This window comes from Triticum aestivum, chromosome 6A, assembly GCF_018294505.1.
Source record: "Triticum aestivum cultivar Chinese Spring chromosome 6A, IWGSC CS RefSeq v2.1, whole genome shotgun sequence".
Classification (NCBI taxonomy): domain Eukaryota; kingdom Viridiplantae; phylum Streptophyta; class Magnoliopsida; order Poales; family Poaceae; genus Triticum; species Triticum aestivum.
The window spans coordinates 487,245,285-487,264,723 of record NC_057809.1 but is presented as its reverse complement, the minus strand read 5'-3'; the positions used below and the strand labels follow the sequence as shown (position 1 = coordinate 487,264,723).

The window sequence follows — 19,439 nt, the reverse complement described above, 5'->3', positions numbered from 1 at the left end:
CAAAACTTTCAACATAAAGAGAGGAAATTGATATTATTGAGATATGTGTAAGCATGTCTTCCTATATCATAATAATTTTTAGTGGCATCATGAACAAAATCAGCAATATGACTATCACATAAATCATTCTTTTCATGATCAATATGCATAAAGTTATTATTACTCCCCAAATAAGCAAGTTTCTTCTCATAGAGCAATGCTACATCTACATGATTTATTTACGTAATGTTACGCATGGGCTGATTTGGAGGACTATCATTAGTCATTAGGGGCGCGCGGGCCCACCCTAAAAATCAGGGGGCGGAGTTTTGATCAATGGAGAAGGAAGGTGTGTAAGGTTATGTAGAACTCATACGTAAGTGTAGCATTTTTGCTTCTCATGAGTAGTGGGAGAAAATTCAACAAAATAACTAGCATGTGATACTTGATTGTCATAACCGAATTGAACATCAAAATATAAGTTTTAGGATCATTATTGTTTATAGCATATGTGCCATCACAATAATCATCATGGATAGCAACTTTGTTCTCATAATAATCAATTGAGACATCCTCCAAAGTAGTGGAATAACCACTATCTAAAGTCATGACCTCTTCAAATCCACTTTGATCAATATTAAAATTAGACTTAACACTCTCCAAAGTAGTGGAATCAACACTATCAAAAGTCATGGCCTTTTCAAATTCTTTTTCATCATTGTAATCGTCATAAATAGAAGACACATTCTCATCATAATTAATTTTCTCCTCCAGTGTAGAAGGACTAGAAATTTCATATTCATCAAACACATCATCCCTAAGCTTATAGCTTTGCATATCATTAGCATAACTGATATTCATAGAATATGTACTAACAACATTTCAATCATGATTAACATTCAAGGAACTCACATCAATCACCTTTTAAAATTCTTCCTTGAATACATCAAGACCATGTTTCATCCAATGTTTTCAATATAAACTTTATAAAGATAACCAAGTTCACTCATCTTCATTTTCTCCTTAGACTTCTTTCATAAGCCAACTAGTGAACAAAATTCTAAAAGATTCAATAGCAAGATCTAAAGAAGATACCTTCAAGCACTCACATCCCCGGCAACGGTGCCAGAAATAGCTTGATGTCTACTACACAACTTCTACTTTTGTAGACTTTGTTGGGCCTCTAAGTGCAGAGTTTTGTAGGACAACAACAAATTTCCCTCAAGTGGATGACATAACGTTTATCAATCCACATGAGGTGTAGGATTAAAGTGATCCCTCGCAAACAATCCTTCAATCAAATACAAGTGGTATATTGTGTTTCCAACACACCTTATACAAATTGCTAGATGTATAGGTGCACTAGTTTGGTGAAGAGATGGTGAAAGATGTGTAATACGGATGGTAGAAGTAGCTTTTTATAATCTGAATAAATATGGGCAGCAAGGTAACAAGTAACAAAAGTGAATGAAAAATGGTGTTTCAATGCTTGCAAATAAGGCCTAGGATTCACACTTTCACTAGTGCCAACTCTCAACATCATTAACATAATTGAACAATATGATACGCCCTCAAAAGTGGTAAAGAATCACTCCGAAGTTCCCTGTTTTGTCGGAGAAAGTAGGATGAGATCATGTAGGTGCGCTAACAGCAAACCACCTCAAAGTCGTCTTTCCAATCTTAATATATTGAACCAGCACAATGTCTCACGGATAGTCCCGGAAATTATACCACGACAACACAATATGATAGCTATCGTTCAACATTTTATACATAGAATACCCTCATGTCATCACAGGTATCCGCAAGTTATACTAGACATGCATCTTGTAATCTCAAATCCAAAAGATTCAATCCAATTAAAGAAACACATAGATGAACAAGACTCAATTTACCACAAAAAGAATAGAGGGGGAAACATCATAAGATCCAACTCCATTAATAAAGTCAAGATACAATCAAGATCGGAAACTTTGAAGAACATGGGATAGAGAGAGAGAGAGAGCACATAGCTACTCATCAGCCCATTCAAGAACACATAGCCACTAGTACATACCATCAGCCCTGAAGGAGGACTACTCACCCCTCACCATGAGAGAGAGAGAGAGAGAGTTGTTGATGGAGAGGTGCAGCCCCGAGGTGAAGGAGGCAGGGACGGCGGCCACGGCAGGCGGCGGCCCTTTGCCCCCCCCCCCCCCCCCCCCCCCCCCCCCCCCCCCTCTCTCTTCCTTGGAGATGGTGCTGGTATCTATGGAGGAGTCTCTCCCCCCTTGATGACTGCCAAGGGAGAGGCAGATTCGTGATAATGGATAGTTGCCTCAAAAGTTAGGCTTTTCTCTCTTTATATAGACCGGAACGATGTTTCTCGGCCTTTCGATCAATACCTCTTTCGTTCAGGGGCTTAACTATCATTTTGGGTGAAGTAGATTTTGGCGATCCGACTACAAACGTGCGAAGACGTCGCACCTTAGCAATCAGTAAAGCAACTCCAAAAGGTTATTGACCACGCCGAAGCACGATCAACCTAGCCATGAAGGTCTAATTCTTGCACGCAAACGAAGAATAAGCAAGAACTAAGATTGCAATCTGGATATTGCAATTTAAGATGAAAGCATTATTGATGAAAGTTTAGGGTTCTGTGAATGTCTTGGTCTGGTCTTTGGACACAAATGAAGTACGTATTTACAGTTATGACAAACTTTAATCCTAACAAAGCCCAAAGAAAATGCTACGATATTGATCTACTTATATAGGATTAAGGGGTGACGGCCAAAGGATAGAAGCACATCCCAAGGCACCAAAAACCCTAAGGCCGTACAAGGCCTATTTTCATCGTTGGTTCTTCCATATGAACGAAGCGCGGCAAAGCGCACCTTCAAGTTCTAGTCTATACAGTATGAGATAACTAGCTTAAAGAAGCCACATGCCATTTTCATCCATTACTACCAACCTCAGATAACACGGCAAAAGAGCTTAAATAACTCGCGCATCTCCTGGAAATCCAGATTGTAATGCTGTATAAACAGCAAACTAGTATCTATCTTTAGGTTCATGTGAGGAACACAAACACGTGCGTGGTAATTGCAGATACTAGACGATCCATATGCCAGGACACAACTTTACCTTTTTGGCTCTCCATGGCCAGATCAAGGCCACCTGCGTGTATCGAGTGGTTCTCCTACTCCTAGAAACATAAAACATAGAACATAGCTAAAGCTAAATCGGTTAAAACCGTTAGCTCTTTGCCTATTAATCGGCCTCCCTTGGCTTCTTGTCTCTCTCGAGCGCGTCTTCTAGGTTTCCTTCGCCTCCTTCCTCGGCTCCCGACCCGGCGGCAGGTTGCGTGCCAGCTGACGGGGCCGATGGAGTTCAACGCATCCTACTTCCACGCGTTCGGCAACCCCGACTTCGCGGCGGTCTTTTCCGACGGCAGCGCGCAGGCCCTCCGGCCGAACCCCTCCGCCGGCGACGGCGAGGGAGCCAGCGTGAAGGCGGAGAAGGGAGCCGCGGTGGCTAGGCCCACCGCCAACCCCTCGTCCGTGACCTTTGTCGTCCCCGACGAGGAGCTGGGGGAGGCGCACCACTTCCTGAACGAGTGCTCCCGCTGCCACAAAGGCCTCACCGGCGACATCTTCATGTACAGGTCAACCACGCTCGCACGTCATGACAGAGCCTACGTACGCCTTGCTTGCAAAGAGAAATGTTATTGACATTGTGCACCCACGCCATGCGTTTGGTCGTTCAGAGGGGACACGCCATTCTGCAGCGAGGAGTGTAGGAGGAAGCAAATCGAGACGGAGAAGGCGAGACACCGGAGGAAGAAGCAAAACTCCCCCAAGGCGCAGGCGCAGGCGGCGGCGGCCGCGGCAGCGGCGGCGGAGAGAGAGAGCGCGCCCCAGGTGCGGCGGCCGCAGCCACAGTAGGGCTCCACCATCAATCAGGCCTTTGCCGTTGCACGGTTTCAGCATGCATGCGTGCCTGTAGAAGAGCGTGAGCTCCTACGTACGTACGGACAGAGGAAGAGCATATATCCTAGTTACACGTCGGGAATGGTACTACCGCGTACTACTATACACATTTTTGAATCACGGGCCCATATTCCCACTTGTTTGTAATTTCTAGGGAAAATTGCTCCTCTTTTTGTTTGCTTCCTGATTCAGATCACGGCCACTTGAAGAACCTATGAGCCATTTTCTTCTACCCTGTGTCTATTGTATCTATATTGTTTTGCTTTTTTACGAGAAAACCAGGCGATCTACCCATTTCATTAGGACAGAGAAAAGAAAAAAAGGTACTAAATGAATTATCTACATGAGAAATGGCGGAAAAAAAATAAAAATTACACAAAAGGCTACATCTCCAGCAAAAATGCTAGCCAAACTTGCTCAAGGTCTTCTTTGAGCTTGTGACGAGTTGTTGAAGATCCGCATATTCATTTCTTTCCAAATATTCCAAAACACAAATGTAACCGTTTGAAAGAAATAGCATTCCAAACAATAATTTTCATGTCCCACCAATCATTAAAGAAGTACAAATGTATGTGTCGTCCTATAAGGGATAGAGAGCCAAGTTGAAACAATACACCACAGGCCAAAACAGAAAAACATTCACGCGCGCCAGATGCTTATCTGTCTCGTAACCGGTCAGGAAAGGCTTGCAAATCTTGTCGTGAGTCTATCTACGGATGGCAAGCCGATCTGCCATAAGAGCCTTCTGGTGAAGAAGAAGCCACATGAAATTATTGCATTTGGGCCCAACTTTGTAGTTCCAAAATTGGAAGTACTTCACGGAGGATACATCGCTGAACGACACTGGGACGATGGCTAATCCAGCCGTTAGTTGTTGTTTCACACTTGCCTATGGATGGTGTGGTAGACATGTCGTGCATGTATCGTCTGATGAATGTCGTCCATGTAGCGGTGCTCTTACTAACCATGAAAGGCATCATGGCGCCAACAAACTGAAGTTGGTACATGTTAATGCAGGCCACACGATGGAGTCATTAATTAGTTGTGGCTCGCATTGAACATTTTCGAGCTTTGTGCTGAGTAGAATTGACAACTCCAATGAAGCGTATCCAGTGGTCATTAAGCGGCACCTTGACCCATGCTTAAGCCTCACAAGTGAAAAATTGGTGGTGTTATATCTTTCATAATATCCCCAATAGTGACGGTGGTGACTGTTCTGAATAGATCCATATCATTAGGACCCATGACCTGTCCGGAGCGGTCCAAGGAAACCCCGCTAATAGAGGCACAACACGCTCCCAAATCTAGCAAGACCGAGGATACTAAGACCGTCAAGCTCCTTGGGGTGACAAACCATGTCCCCTTCAATGAGTTGGGTAGGAAGAGGACGAACATATGGAAGATGTCGATGGCAACAAGAACATATTATGCAAGAGTAATTCTGTCAGCATGGGTGATTTTTATACTTTTCCAACCTCCTAGCTTAGACCCCATTTTATCAATAAGGGGTTGGAAATCATTTTCTTTCTTAGCTTCCTAAGGTGCAAGAGAAAGATCTTATCCTCATCCGAAAGTGAAGGAGGCAATCTTGCAAACTAAACCCGGGCATCTCTCGGGCTGGGCCGGTTTCGGGCCGGGCTCTAGAAAGCCTGGTGCTAAAATGTAAAGCCCGAGCCCGAAAAAAGCCCGACAAAAATTCATGTTTACAAACCCGAGCCCGGCCCAGCTGAAAAGCCCGAAGCCCATAGCCCGGCCCGAAGCCCGAAAACTCATGATCCTTATGTACAACAAGTTACAGAAACAGCATATTTCAGCAAACAACAGCATTATAAACAATAGCATGGTATATACATGTGATCTTTAAGTAACAACATCATATTTCACAAAACAGCAGCATATACATATTTCACAAAACAGCTGCATTTCACAAAACAGCAGCATATACATATACATGTAATCTATTCATTACATTATTACATAACAGTAGCATATTTCTCCAAGTCCAAAGACACAAGCAACATAGTTTGACAAGTCCGCAACATGGTTCGGTAAGTCCACAACATAGTTCAATAAGTCCACACATAGTTCAACAAGTCGATTACATAACAACCATTACATAATAAAGATATCAAATAGCAAGTTCAAAGCCACAAGCTGATGACTCCTTTGAATCCATCTCTTCCTTGTTCCATCAAGCTATGTCAACTTCATAATTTTCCTGGATGAAACCACAAGTTGAAAATAAGAAAAATAGGAATGGCATGAAGCACGGAAGCAAGTTTGATATTAACAAACAAAACAAGGTAGTAAAGGAGTGCATAACTGATATATTGTAAACAAGACAAGATAGTAAGTTAGATAGAAATGAGCAATGACATGAATGAATACAAACCGAATCTGAAGACAACTCATCTGCATGAGAACTTGAAGGTCCACCTCCTGTAGTGCTCATTTCTACAAAACAAACAATACAAGAATCAATGGTAATGTGTGCAACAGTGATGTTAATATGAAACAACAATGGACACTTGATTGTACCTTCATTCTGAAACATTTTCCAACGATACCAATCTTGGAGACACATTAAAGCCTCGATGGTCTTAGGCTCAAGTGAAGCTCGGTTAGGTGTTATAACTTTGCGACTCATGCTAAATGCTTGCTCCGAAGCAACACTAGAAATGGGGATAGCAAGAATATCCCGAGCCATTGATGCACGCTCAGGGTATCGCATAGATGATTTGCTCCAAAATTCCAAGACATCCAACTCATCAGTCAATTTTCTAGGAGTTTCTTCCAAGTAAAGATCCAATTGAGACCTCTCTACATTTGTCCGTTGAGATTGAATGTAACTCTCATAGTCATCAAACATATCAGAACCATCTCCCCTACTTCCCCTACTGTTTGTAGCACCATCTGATAATGTTTGACTAACAGCAGCACCATTATATTCAGCAAACAAATTCTCCAAAGTTTTCTTAACTTCATGCATCCGACGTTCTGCCTCGTCGGGGGCATAAAGTTTTCCATAACAGTATTTAACAAAACCAAGCTTGCAACGGGGATCAAGGACAGCAATACAAGACAAGAAGACATTATAATCAGCCCAATACTTATCAAACTTCTCTTTCATTGGAGCTAGCATTGGAGACATGAACTCATGTACTTCACTAGATGCCTTCAAGACACATGATTGAACCAAGAACACACACTGGAAATACAAATTGGAGGTAGCATACTTTGACCCGGACAATGTGCATGTCACTTTATAAATTGGAGGCATATCTACTCTCAGCCTTTTATCTTCTTTCAAATGGTAAATGTTCTTGGCAGTTTCATAGAACTTGTGAATATGATTGCTAGAAATTTTGATATATTGAATGCCCTCTCTAATCTTGTCAGCAGATTTATCAATAAGTTTCAGACCAACTTGGACAATCAGATTTAAAATGCGTGCACAACATCGGACTTGAAAGAAGGTTCCAAACAATGGTAACACACCTTTAGGCAGCAATGTAGTTCTCAAAGTGTTGATCATTGAATCATTGTATGCAGCATTATCAAGAGTCATGCACATTATTTTGGTGTCAACCTTCCACTCACGAAAGCATAAATGGACTTCATCAGCAATTGTAGCCCCATCATAAGGTGGATTCAACTTTTTAAACCATATTATCCTTTGTTCAGTCTCCAAGCATCATCAACATAATGACAAGTAATACAAATATAACTAAACTTTGTCACATCTGATTTCCAATTGTCCGTGGTGAAGCTAACTCTACTAGGGCTGTTGCTGATAATTTCTCTCAATTCAGTCCTCTCTCTTTCAAACATTGCCATGATATCCCTTCTAATTGTGTACCGACTAACAATCTTAAACTGAGGACAAGCAGCACCAATCATTTTTTTTGAACCCCACTTCTTCTATCACACTAAATGCATGTGAACCCCCAACTAGGAACATAGAGATTGCAGCTCTAATAGTTTCCATGTCCAACTTTGTGTTCCTAACTGAATGTGAGCCATCCGCATTCTTTTCAGTTTTCAGAAAATAGTTATTCACTTCATTTGTATTATGTGGATGCACTTGAGCAGTATGCCTTAACAAACTAGATGTTCCATTCTTCGAGGGCGCTCTAAGTATAGTATGACAAATATTGCACTCTACCACTACTTCATCAGGATTAGGTTGTTCAATCCTACTGAAGTTTTTCCATGCTTTTGACCTTAATTTTGGAGCAGTAGTAACCTTTGGTCCTGGCGGTGCCGGTGGCGATGGCGGAGGACTTGCTTCATGTCCATCGGCTGGCTGACTTGCTTCATTAGTTCTTGCACGACGTCCCTCTTGGTTCAATCTTGTACGCTTGCTGCGAGGTGTAGCGACCAGACCTCAAACAGCCTGATCTCTGTGCTTTAGTGTCATCCCTGTATCAGTAATGCTGACACGCACAGTACTTGAAGGATTTATAACAAAGTAGCAATCACACACTTATTACATCGAATGTCTCAAAAGAGAACTTATTACAATAAATATGGCTTAAGGCCATCTAATAACGATAACAATGGAAGGCTTGGAAGATAAGTGAGTCCATCAACTCCAACGGCATCACTGAGTATAGAACCACGACCTAAAGGCACCTTACTCGTTGTCTGAAAAGTCTGCACATGAACGTTGCAGCCCGAAAATGGGTCAGCACATGGAATATGCTGGGAAAGTAACACATAGATAATAATGAAGGAATAAAGCTATACTACATGCATATTTGGCTGGTGGAAAAGCTCTATGGTTACAGTTTTGCGTAAAGCCAATTTTTCCCTACTACAAAGGAATAAATTTTATTTAACTATCATGGTGGTTGTTAAACACTGATAAGATAGACATCCTCTCAATCCCAATTAGGTATCATCATTAAAACCCAACATTATTAATTAAAGTAACATGATGAGATTCACATGATAATCCAAGTACTAGATACTCAAGACGTCCGTAACCGGGGACACGACTAACCATGATTAGTTTATACACTCTGCAGAGGTTTGCGCACTTTTCCCCACAAGACTCGATCTCCTCCATTGGGATTCTCGCACTACATGATGTTTGAGAAACGGATGACCGAGACATAGTCTTTCAGAAGTGCTAGCACCTTATGATCGGGTAGACAGTACAAACCTACATCCCCTACATCTGCTAGTCTACAACTGTAAGAGTTCGCACGACTTGGTCAACTATGCTAGTGTAACGCCCACGATGCGGCTATATCTCCCACGTGTCGAAGCACGACTTAGAGGCATAACCGCATTGTAAGCAATGTCGCAAGCGGGGTAATCTTCACACAACCCATGTAATAAATAAGGAAAAGAGGTACATAATTGCCTTACACTCACCACATCACACAATAGCATAAATATCATTACATTCATCCAGATACAATCAAGGTCCGACTATGAAACCAAAATAAACACAACCCAAAAGCAACAATGTTCCCGATCGCCCCAACTGGGCACCACTACTGATCGTCTGGAAAGGAAATGTAGTATCGTCCTGAGTCCTCATCGAACTCCCACTTGAGCTCAGTCCAATCACCTGGAGCGGTATCATCGGTCCCTGCATCTGGTTTTGGAAGTAACCTGTGAGTCACGAGGACTCGGCAATCTCACACCCTCGCGATCAAGACTATTTAAGCTTATAGGAAGGGTAAAAGGTATGAGGTGGAGCTGCAGCAAGCACTAGCATATATGGTGGCTAACATACGCAAATGAGGGCGAGAAGAGAAGGCAAAGGCACGATCGATAAACTATGATCAAGAAGTGATCCTAGAACAACCTACGTTCAAGCATAACTCAAGACCATGTTCTCTTTCCAGACTCCACCGAAAAGAGACCATCACGGCCACACACTCTGTTGATTCATTTTAATTAAGTTAAGTTTAAGGTTTTCTACAACCGGACATTAACAAATTCCCATCTGCCCATAACCACGGGCACGGCTTTCGAAAGTTGAAATCACTGCAGGGGTGTCCCAACTTAGCCCATCACAAGCTCTCACAGTCAACGAAGGATATTCCTTCTCCCAAGACAATCCGATCAGACTCGGAATCCCGGTTACAAGACATCTCGACAATGGTAAAACTAAACCAGCAAAGCCGCCCGAATGTGCCGACAAATCCCGATAGGAGCTGCACATATCTCGTTCTCAGGGCACACTCAGATGAGCGCTCCGTACAACTAAAACCAAACCTCGAGTTTCCCCGAGGGGGCGCTGCAAAGGGCTCTACTTTGGACCAGCACTCAGAGGAGCACTGGCCCGGGGGTTTAAAATAAAGATGACCCTTGAGTTTGCAGAATCCAAGGGAAAAAGAGGCTAGGTGGCGAATGGTAAAACCAAGGTTGGGCATTGCTGGAGGAGTTTTATTCAAGGCGAACTGTCAAGGGGTTCCCATTATAACCCAACCGTGTAAGGAACGCAAAATCAAGGAACATAACACCGGTATGACGGAAACTAGGGCGGCAAGAGTGGAACAAAACACTAGGCATAAGGCTGAGCCTTCCACCCTTTACCAAGTATGTAGGTGCATTAAAATAGACAAGATATAATAATGATATCCCAACAATAAACATGTTCCAACAAGGAACAAACTCCAATCTTCACCTGCAACTAACAACACTATAAGAGGGGCTGAGCAAAGCGGTAACATTGCCAAACAACGGTTTGCTAGGACAAGGTGGGTTAGAGGTTTGACATGGCAATATGGGAGGCATGATAAGCAAGTGGTAGGTATCGTAGCATAGGCATAGCAAAAGAGCGAGCATCTAGCAAGAAAAGATAGAAGTGATTTCGAGGGTATGGTCATCTTGCCTGTAAAGTTCTCCGAGTTGACGTTAGCTTGATCCTCGTAAACGTACTCAACAGGCTCCTCGATCATGTACTCGTCTCCCGGCTCTACCCAAAGCAAGAACACAAGCAACATGATGCAAAACATGGCATGATATGCGGGACGTGATATGCGGTGCATATGCATGATTCGAAAAGGAAAGATTGAACCTGGCCTCAACTTGGAAAACCAAGAGTGCCACTGGAAAGAGGAGTTGATTTCGGTCGAAATCGATATAAAGATCACCGGAATCGGATGCACAGTTTGCAAATGGCAAGCAAAACAAATATGCCATCGATCTGCGATTAACAGCACAAGGCCATCTAAATGCATCAAGAAAATTAAGAAACTGCACTCTAACATAACAAAAAAAAACATGGCAGGGATCCACTCAAGATGCTTGACAAAATATGAACACTGAGCTACGGCTAATTCACTCAATAGAAGGTTCAAACAAGCATGGCAAAAGTGCAAAAGATATCAGGTTACAGACTTAGTAAAAATAACATGTCAGGAATTTAACATCAGGAAGCAATGTTTAGAGTAAGATAACAACATGCTACAGGAACATATCATGGCAAAGCAAAGCATGTCATGAAGCTATTCAAAGCATACAACAAAAGTCCTTTACTATCCATAAGCCAAAAGGGATCAGAAAATACAATGGCAACCATGTGAACATAGCAATTATCATTAACAGATTCAGAGTTAGTAGAAAACTGGAACATGGCAAAACAGATATTAAGTAGGCATGATTACAAGCTCAATGCACTCACCACAATGCATTGCATGACAAACTAAGCATACACCCAGCAAGTAGACATGGCATAGAAACTAAACATGGCAAGAACAACATCATAGCATGCATGGATCAATTACAACAACCTCGGCAACAATGCTTAACACGTAAACATTCTGCCAGGAACATTTTATTGCAAAAGTAGAGCTCGATTGAGTCAAGCTAGGGTGCTCCATAATTGCAAACAAAGACATGGATGGATAGAGCACCACAATATCTACAAAACATCCTTACTAATGATGCTCAAAAGAGGCATGGATCACTCTCTAGCAACATGATTACATGGCATATAGATATTAACAGGACAAAGACTTAGAAGATTTCTAAGTCCCTGAAATCAGCAACATTACGAGAGCTACTTTGCATGCTTGTGCTAGTCACCACAAAGATCACAAAAATACATGGCATACACCCCTGTAAGGATGGCATGGCATACTTCAAAACTCATGTAGGGCTCAAATTCATAGGAGGCACACATCAATCATGGCAAGAAATGACAAAAGTCCAATTGCTCATAAGAATCTGAAACTAATATAAACTAGCACTCTTGCAACAGCATTTAGGGCATCAAGATGAACTCAAATGAACATGGTGCAATGGGATGAACTGAAGTACTCGTTGAGACAAACAATTTGATATGCTACACGCCAAAACGGAGCCACGAATGATGAGATATGGCATGATGAATAATGCATAAAATAACTTGGGTTAGGGCAAAAGTCAACCCTCAAATCCAGATCCAGATCGGGCACGCACTCCGAGGATGAACTTGAGCTCGCCAGAGTTGATGTTGGTGTTCGCCGTGGATCGGAGAAGAGGGCCGGCGAGGTCGGGGCGCCGGATCCGGGGCCGGGGCGGCGCCGGCGAGCTTCTGCGGCGGCGCGGCGAGGCGATGAGGCGGCAGATCAGGGCGGCGGCCACCGGCGATGAGGCGGCGCGGGCGGACCAGGGTGGCGGCGCGGCGAGCTGGGCGGCGCCGACGGGCGGCGATGCGGCGGAGGAGGAGAGGCGAGGAGGCGCGCGGGGCTCGGCCCGGTTGGCGGCGGGGAGGGCCGGCGCTGGGCCTGGCGGGCCCGCGTGGTCGGTGGCGAAGTGGGGCGTCTGCGGGGACATGTGGCGCTTCAAGAGTGGACGGCGGCGGGGGCAGACATGTCCGTCCGGCGAGATTTCGTCCGGCGGCGCTAGGGGATGGAGAGGTTAGGGTTTCGTCCGGATTTCGGGAGAGAGGGCCCTTTTTATAGGTAGGAGGAGCTAGGAGGCTCCAAATTGAGCACGGTTTTCGGCCACGCGATCGTGATTGAACGACCTAGATGATGGAGAGGGTTTAGGTGGGTTTTGGTTCACTTTGGAGGGGTGTTGGGCTGCAACACACATGAGGCCTTTACGGTCCCTCGGTTAACCGTTGGAGTATCAAACGAAGTCCAAATGGCACGAAACTTGACAGGCGGTCTACCGATAGTAAACCAAGGCCGCTTGGAAAGTCTCGGTCCAATCCGAAAACGTTTAACACCCGCACACGAAAAGAGGTAGAAAGGGACAACGGAGGACATAGGAGCGTCAGAATGCAAAACGGACAACGGGGAAAATGCTCGGATGCATGAGACGAACACGTATGCAAATGAGATGCACATGATGACATGATATGAGATGCAAGACAAAGACAAAGCAACACGAAGACAAAAACCCGACAATGAGGAAATAACATAACTTAGTGCCGGAAATGGCAAGAGTTGGAATACAAATATGGCAAGGTACATACGGGGTGTTACAACACTCCACCACTACGGAAGGATCTCGTCCCGAGATCTAGGACTGGAGAAACTCCGGGTACTCAGAACGGAGGTGATCCTCGCGTTCCCACGTGGCTTCATGGTCGAAATGATGTGACCACTTGACTTTAAGGAATTTGATAGACTTGTTGTGAGTCTTGCGCTCAGTTTCTTCAAGAATTGCAACGGGGTGCTCATGATAAGACAGGTCTTCTTGGAGATCAATCTCTTCAAAGTTGATGGTGCGGTCAGGAGTCTTGAAACACTTGCGGAGTTGAGACACGTGAAACACGTCGTGCACATTTGCAAAGTTGGATGGAAGCTTAAGTTGATAGGAGAGATCGCCTGTTTTGCCAATGATCTTTAAAGGATCCACGTATCTAGGGGCAAGCTTCCCTTTGATACCGAAGCGACGAGTACCTTTCACTGGAGATACTCGGAGGTAGACATGGTCTCCGATCTCAAAAGCCAAGTCACGATGTTTGCTATCATAGTAACTCTTCTGGCGCGATAGCGTGGCTTTGAGATTTTCATGAATGACTTTGCACATTTCTTCAGCCTCTGTGATCAAGTCATTGCCAAGAAGTTGGCGTTCACCAGTCTCTGACCAGTTAAGAGGAGTACGGCACTTCCTGCCATAGAGAATCTCAAATGGGGCCTTGCCCGAACTCGCTTGGAAGTTGTTGTTGTAGGAGAACTCGGCATATGGAAGACAATCCTCCCACTTCATACTGAACATATGACACATGCCCTGAGCATATCTTCAAGAATTTGATTTACTCGCTCGACTTGGCCACTGGTTTGAGGATGAAAGGTTGTGCTGAAGCGAATGTTGGTGCCCATGGCCTTGATTCCCTTGGTTGCGCTCTTGCAAAATTTGCATGATCAGCTGCGTCTTGGCATTGGTAGCGGCCATATCAGCTTGCCATGCCTCCGGAGGTGGAGATGGTGGCGGTGGTTCAGGATTCTGATGCGTTGGAGGAGCCATCCCGAAGAGGGTGACATCCATTAGCATCTTGACAGACATATATTCAAGCTGAATCAAATGGATCAAAAATTGCAACGTATAGTCTTAACATCCGAACAAAATGAACGAATGAATTCCAATTGAAATGGTCACACTTCCATAAATTGAGAAGCCACTTAGATAGAGGTAGATGAATAAAGCAACAAGGTACGGACAAGAACAAATACTTGGTGAGGATTACCCAATCACAAACCAAATATCCGCGGAAGAAATACTAGAGCTACATGAATTCCCACCTATGAAACTCCCGAACCTTTCCGGTTATGCAATCAGGTGTTGGGGATACAGGGGACGCATAATATCTCACCCAAAGCTAGCAAATCCTACATCCAGTTGTATCCATCCTTCAACACATAACCAAGAAACCTTCGGAAATCATTTACCTCAACCTTCGAAAAGCATCCATTATACAAGTTATGGCAATACACCCGAACTCCCGTCCCAGTACTGGGTGGCATCGAGGTTATCTCACCAACAACTGCATAAAAGGGATTTTCGATGTCGGCGAAACTCAGGTATTCCAGAATTGCAACGATAAAATTGAGACGACAACACCTCGGAGCTCAACTACCCGGGACACTGCCACAACCCCTAAATGTCAGGAGGCACCAAGAACAATGTTCTCGTCACAAAACCATCGGAACAATTCCAAGATACCCGCGTGATCCTAAAAAAATTAGTGAAATTTGAGAAGAGAAGAGTCAAAACTCTACGTCAGGATGCCTCACCAGAGCGACGAAGGGACTGAGGAGTAAAAAGAATCCTACTCTCCAATATATATAATCCTAAATGACTCAAAACATTTTTCTAGACTCAACAACGCCAACGATTCGATCAAGCAGGAGGGCTTCTAAGTCGGGGAAGGCTTTGATTACCAACTTGTAACGCCCACGATGCGGCTATATCTCCCATGTGTCGAAGCACGACTTAGAGGCATAACCACATTGTAAGCAATGTCGCAAGTGGGGTAATCTTCACACAACCCATGTAATAAATAAGGAAAAGAGGTACATAGTTGGCTTACACTGGCCACGTCACACAATAGCATAAATATCATTACATTCATCCAGATACAATCAAGGTCCGACTACGGAACCAAAATAAAGACAACCCCAAAAGCAACAATGTTCCCGATCGCCCCAACTGGGCACCACTACTGATCGTCTGGAAAGGAAACGTAGTATCGTCCTGAGTCCTCCTCGAACTCCCACTTGAGCTCAGTCGAATCACCTGGAGCGGTATCATCGGTCCCTGCATCTGGTTTTGGAAGTAATCTGTGAGTCAGGGGACTCGGCAATCTCACACCCTTGTGATTAAGACTATTTAAGCTTATAGGAAGGGTAAAAGGTATGAGGTGGAGCTGCAGCAAGCACTAGCATATATGGTGGCTAACATACGCAAATGAGGGCGAGAAGAGAAGGCAAAGGCACGATCGATAAACTATGATCAAGAAGTGATCCTAGAACAACCTACGTTCAAGAATAACTCAAGACCATGTTCTCTTTCCGGACTCCACCAAAAAGAGACCATCACGGCCACACACTCTGTTGATTCATTTTAATTAAGTTAAGTTTAAGGTTTTCTACAACCGGACATTAACAAATTCTCATCTGCCAATAACCACGGGCACGGCTTTCGAAAGTTGAAATCCCTGCAGGGGTGTCCCAACTTAGCCAATCACAAGCTCTCACGGTCAATAAAGGATATTCCTTCTCCCAAGACAATCCGATCAGACTCGGAATCCCGGTTACAAGACATCTCGACAATGGTAAAACTAAACCAGCAAAGCCGCCTGAATGTGCCGACAAATCCCGATAGGAGATGCACATATCTCGTTCTTAGGGCACACTCAGATGAGCGCTCCGTACAACTAAAACCAAACCTCGAGTTTCCCCGAGGGGGCGCTGCAAAGGGCTCTAGTTTGGACCAACACTCAGAGGAGCATTGGCCCGGGGGTTTAAAATAAAGATGACCCTTGAGTCCGCAGAACCCAAGGGAAAAAGAGGCTAGGTGGCGCATGGTAAAACCAAGGTTGGGCATTGCTGGTGGAGTTTTATTCAAGGCGAACTGTCCAAGGGGTTCCCATTATAACCCAACCGTGTAAGGAACGCAAAATCAAGGAACATAACACCGGTATGACGGAAACTAGGGTGGAAAGAGTGGAACAAAACACGAGGCATAAGGCCGAGCCTTCCACAATTATATAGGTGCATTAAAATAGACAGGATATAATAATGATATCCCAACAATAAACATGTTCCAACAAGGAACAAACTCCAATCTTCACCTGCAACTAACAATGCTATAATAGGGGTTGAGCAAAGCGGTAACATAGCCAAACAACGGTTTGCTAGGACAAGGTGGGATAGAGGTTTGACATGGCAATATGGGAGGCATGATAAGAAAGTGGTAGGTATCGTAGCATAGGCATAGCAAAAGAGCGAGCATCTAGCAAGCAAAGATAGAAGTGATTTCGAGGGTATGCTCATCTTGCCTGCAAAGTTCTCTGAGTTGATGTTAGCTTGATTCTCGTAAACGTACTCAACGGGCTCCTCGATCACATACTCGTCTCCCGGCTCTACCCAAAGCAAGAACACAAGCAAAGGGAGACACAATCAACCATGTGCAATGCACAAGCAACATGATGCAAAACATGGCATGATATACGGGACGTGATATGCAGTGCATATGCATGATTCGGAAAGGAAAGATTGAACCTGGCCTCAACATTGAAAACCAAGAGTGCCACTGTAAAGAGGAGTTGATTTCGGTCGAAATCGATATAAAGATCACCGGAATCGGATGCACGGTTTGCAAATGGCAAGCAAAACAAATATGGCACCGATCTGCAATTAACAGCACAAGGCCATCTAAATGCATCAAGAAAATTAAGCTACTGCACTCTAACATAACAGCAAAACACATGTCAGGGATCCACTCAGGATGCTTGACAAAAGATGAACACTGAGCTACGGTTAATTCACTCAATAGCAGGTTCAAACAAGCATGGCAAAAGTGCAAAAGATATCAGGTTACAGACTTAGTGAAAATAACAACATGTCAAGAATTTAACATCAGGAAGCAATGTTTAGAGTAAGATAACAACATGCTACAGGAATATATCATGGCAAATCAAGGCATGTCATGAAGCTACTCAAAGCATACAACAAAAGTCCCTTACTGTCCATAAGCCAAAAGGGATCAGAAAATACAATGGCAACCATGTGAACATAGCAATTATCGTTAACAGATTCAGACTTAGTAGAAAACTGGAACATGGCAAAACAGATATTAAGTAGGCATGATTACGAGCTCGATGCACTCACCACAAGGCATTGCATGACAAACTAAGAATACACCCAGCAAGTAGACATGACATAGAAGCTAAACATGGCAAGAATAACATCATAGCATGCATGGATCAACTACAACAACCTCGGCAAAAATGCTTAACACGTAAACATTCTGCCAGGAACATTTTATTGCAAAAGTAGAGCTCGATTGAGTCAAGCTAGGGTGCTCCATAATTGCAAACAAAGACATGGATGGATAGAGCACCACAATATCTAAAAAACATCCTTACTGATCATGCTCAAAAGAGGCATGGATCACTCTGTAGCAACATGATTACATGGCATTAAAATATTAACAGGATAAAGACTTAGAAGATTTCTAAGTCCCTGAAATCAGCAACATTACGAGAGCTACTTTGCATGCTTGTGCTAGTCACCACAAAGATCGCAAAAATACATGGCATACACCCCTGTAAGGATGGCATGGCATACTTCAAAACTCATGTAGGGCTCAAGTTCATAGGAGGCACACATCAATCATGGCAAGAAATGACAAAAGTCCAATTGCTGATAAGAATCTGAAACTAATATAAACTAGCACTCTTGCAACAGCATTTAGGGCATCAAGATGATCTCAAATGAACATGGTGCAATGGGATGAAATGAAGTACTCGTCGAGACGAACAATTTGATATGCTACACGCCCAAAACGGAGCCACAGATGATGAGATATGGCATGATGAATAATGCATAAAATAACTAGGGTTAAGGCAAAAGTCAACCCTCAGATCCAGATTTAGATCGGGCACGCACTCCGAGGATGAACTCGAGCTCGCTGGAGTTGATGTCGGTGCTCGCCGGGGATCGGAGAAGAGGACTGGCGAGGTCGGGGCGCCGGATCCAGGGCCGGGGCGGCGCCGGCGAGCTTCTACGGCGGCGCGGCAAGGTGATGAGGCGGCGGATCGGGGCGGCGGCCACCGGCGACGAGTCGGCGCGGGCGGACCGGGGCGGCGACGCGGCGAGCTGGGCGGCGCCGGCGGGCGGCGACGCGGCGGAGGAGGAGAGGCGAGAAGGCGCGCGAGGCTTGGCCCGGTTGGCGGCAGGGAGGGCCGGCGCTAGGCCTGGCGGGCCCGCGCGGTCGGCGGCGAAGTGGGGCGCCCGCGAGGACACCTGGTGCTTCAGGAGTGGACGGCGGCGGGGGCGGACATGTCCGTCCGGCGAGATTTCGTCCGGCGGCGCGAGGGGACGGAGAGGTTAGGGTTTCGTCCGGATTTCGGGAGAGAGGGCCCTTTTATATTTAGGAGGAGCTAGGAGGCTCCAAATTGAGCATGGTTTTTGGTCACGCGATCGTGATCGAATGACCTAGATGATGGAGAGGGTTTGGGTGGGTTTGGGCCCACTTTGGAGGGTTGTTGGGCTGCAACACACACGAGGCCTTTACGGTACCTCGGTTAACCGTTGGAGTATCAAACGAAGTCCAAATGGCACGAAACTTGACAGGCGGTCTACCGGTAGTAAACCAAGGCCGCTTGGCAAGTCTCGGTACAATCCGAAAATGTTTAACACCCGCACACGAAAAGAGGTAGAAAGGGACACCGGAGGACATAGGAGCGCCGGAATGCAAAACGGACAACGGGGAAAATGCTCGGATGCATGAGACGGACACGTATGCAAATGCAATGCACATGATGACATGATATGAGATGTAAGACAAAGACAAAGCAACACGAAGACA

At 44.6% G+C, this 19,439-nt stretch overlaps 1 protein-coding gene across 1 annotated transcript; it reads left to right on the top strand.

Moving 5' to 3' along the window:
• The first annotated feature begins 3,248 nt into the window (after positions 1 to 3,248).
• LOC123130803 (FCS-Like Zinc finger 6-like) lies at positions 3,249 to 4,158 on the top strand. The gene is made up of 2 exons (XM_044550612.1): positions 3,249 to 3,622; positions 3,725 to 4,158. The coding sequence occupies exons 1-2, from the start codon at positions 3,342 to 3,344 to the stop codon at positions 3,900 to 3,902; spliced, it is 459 nt and encodes a 152-aa protein (XP_044406547.1). The 5' UTR covers positions 3,249 to 3,341; the 3' UTR covers positions 3,903 to 4,158.
• Positions 4,159 to 19,439: the final 15,281 nt, after the last annotated feature.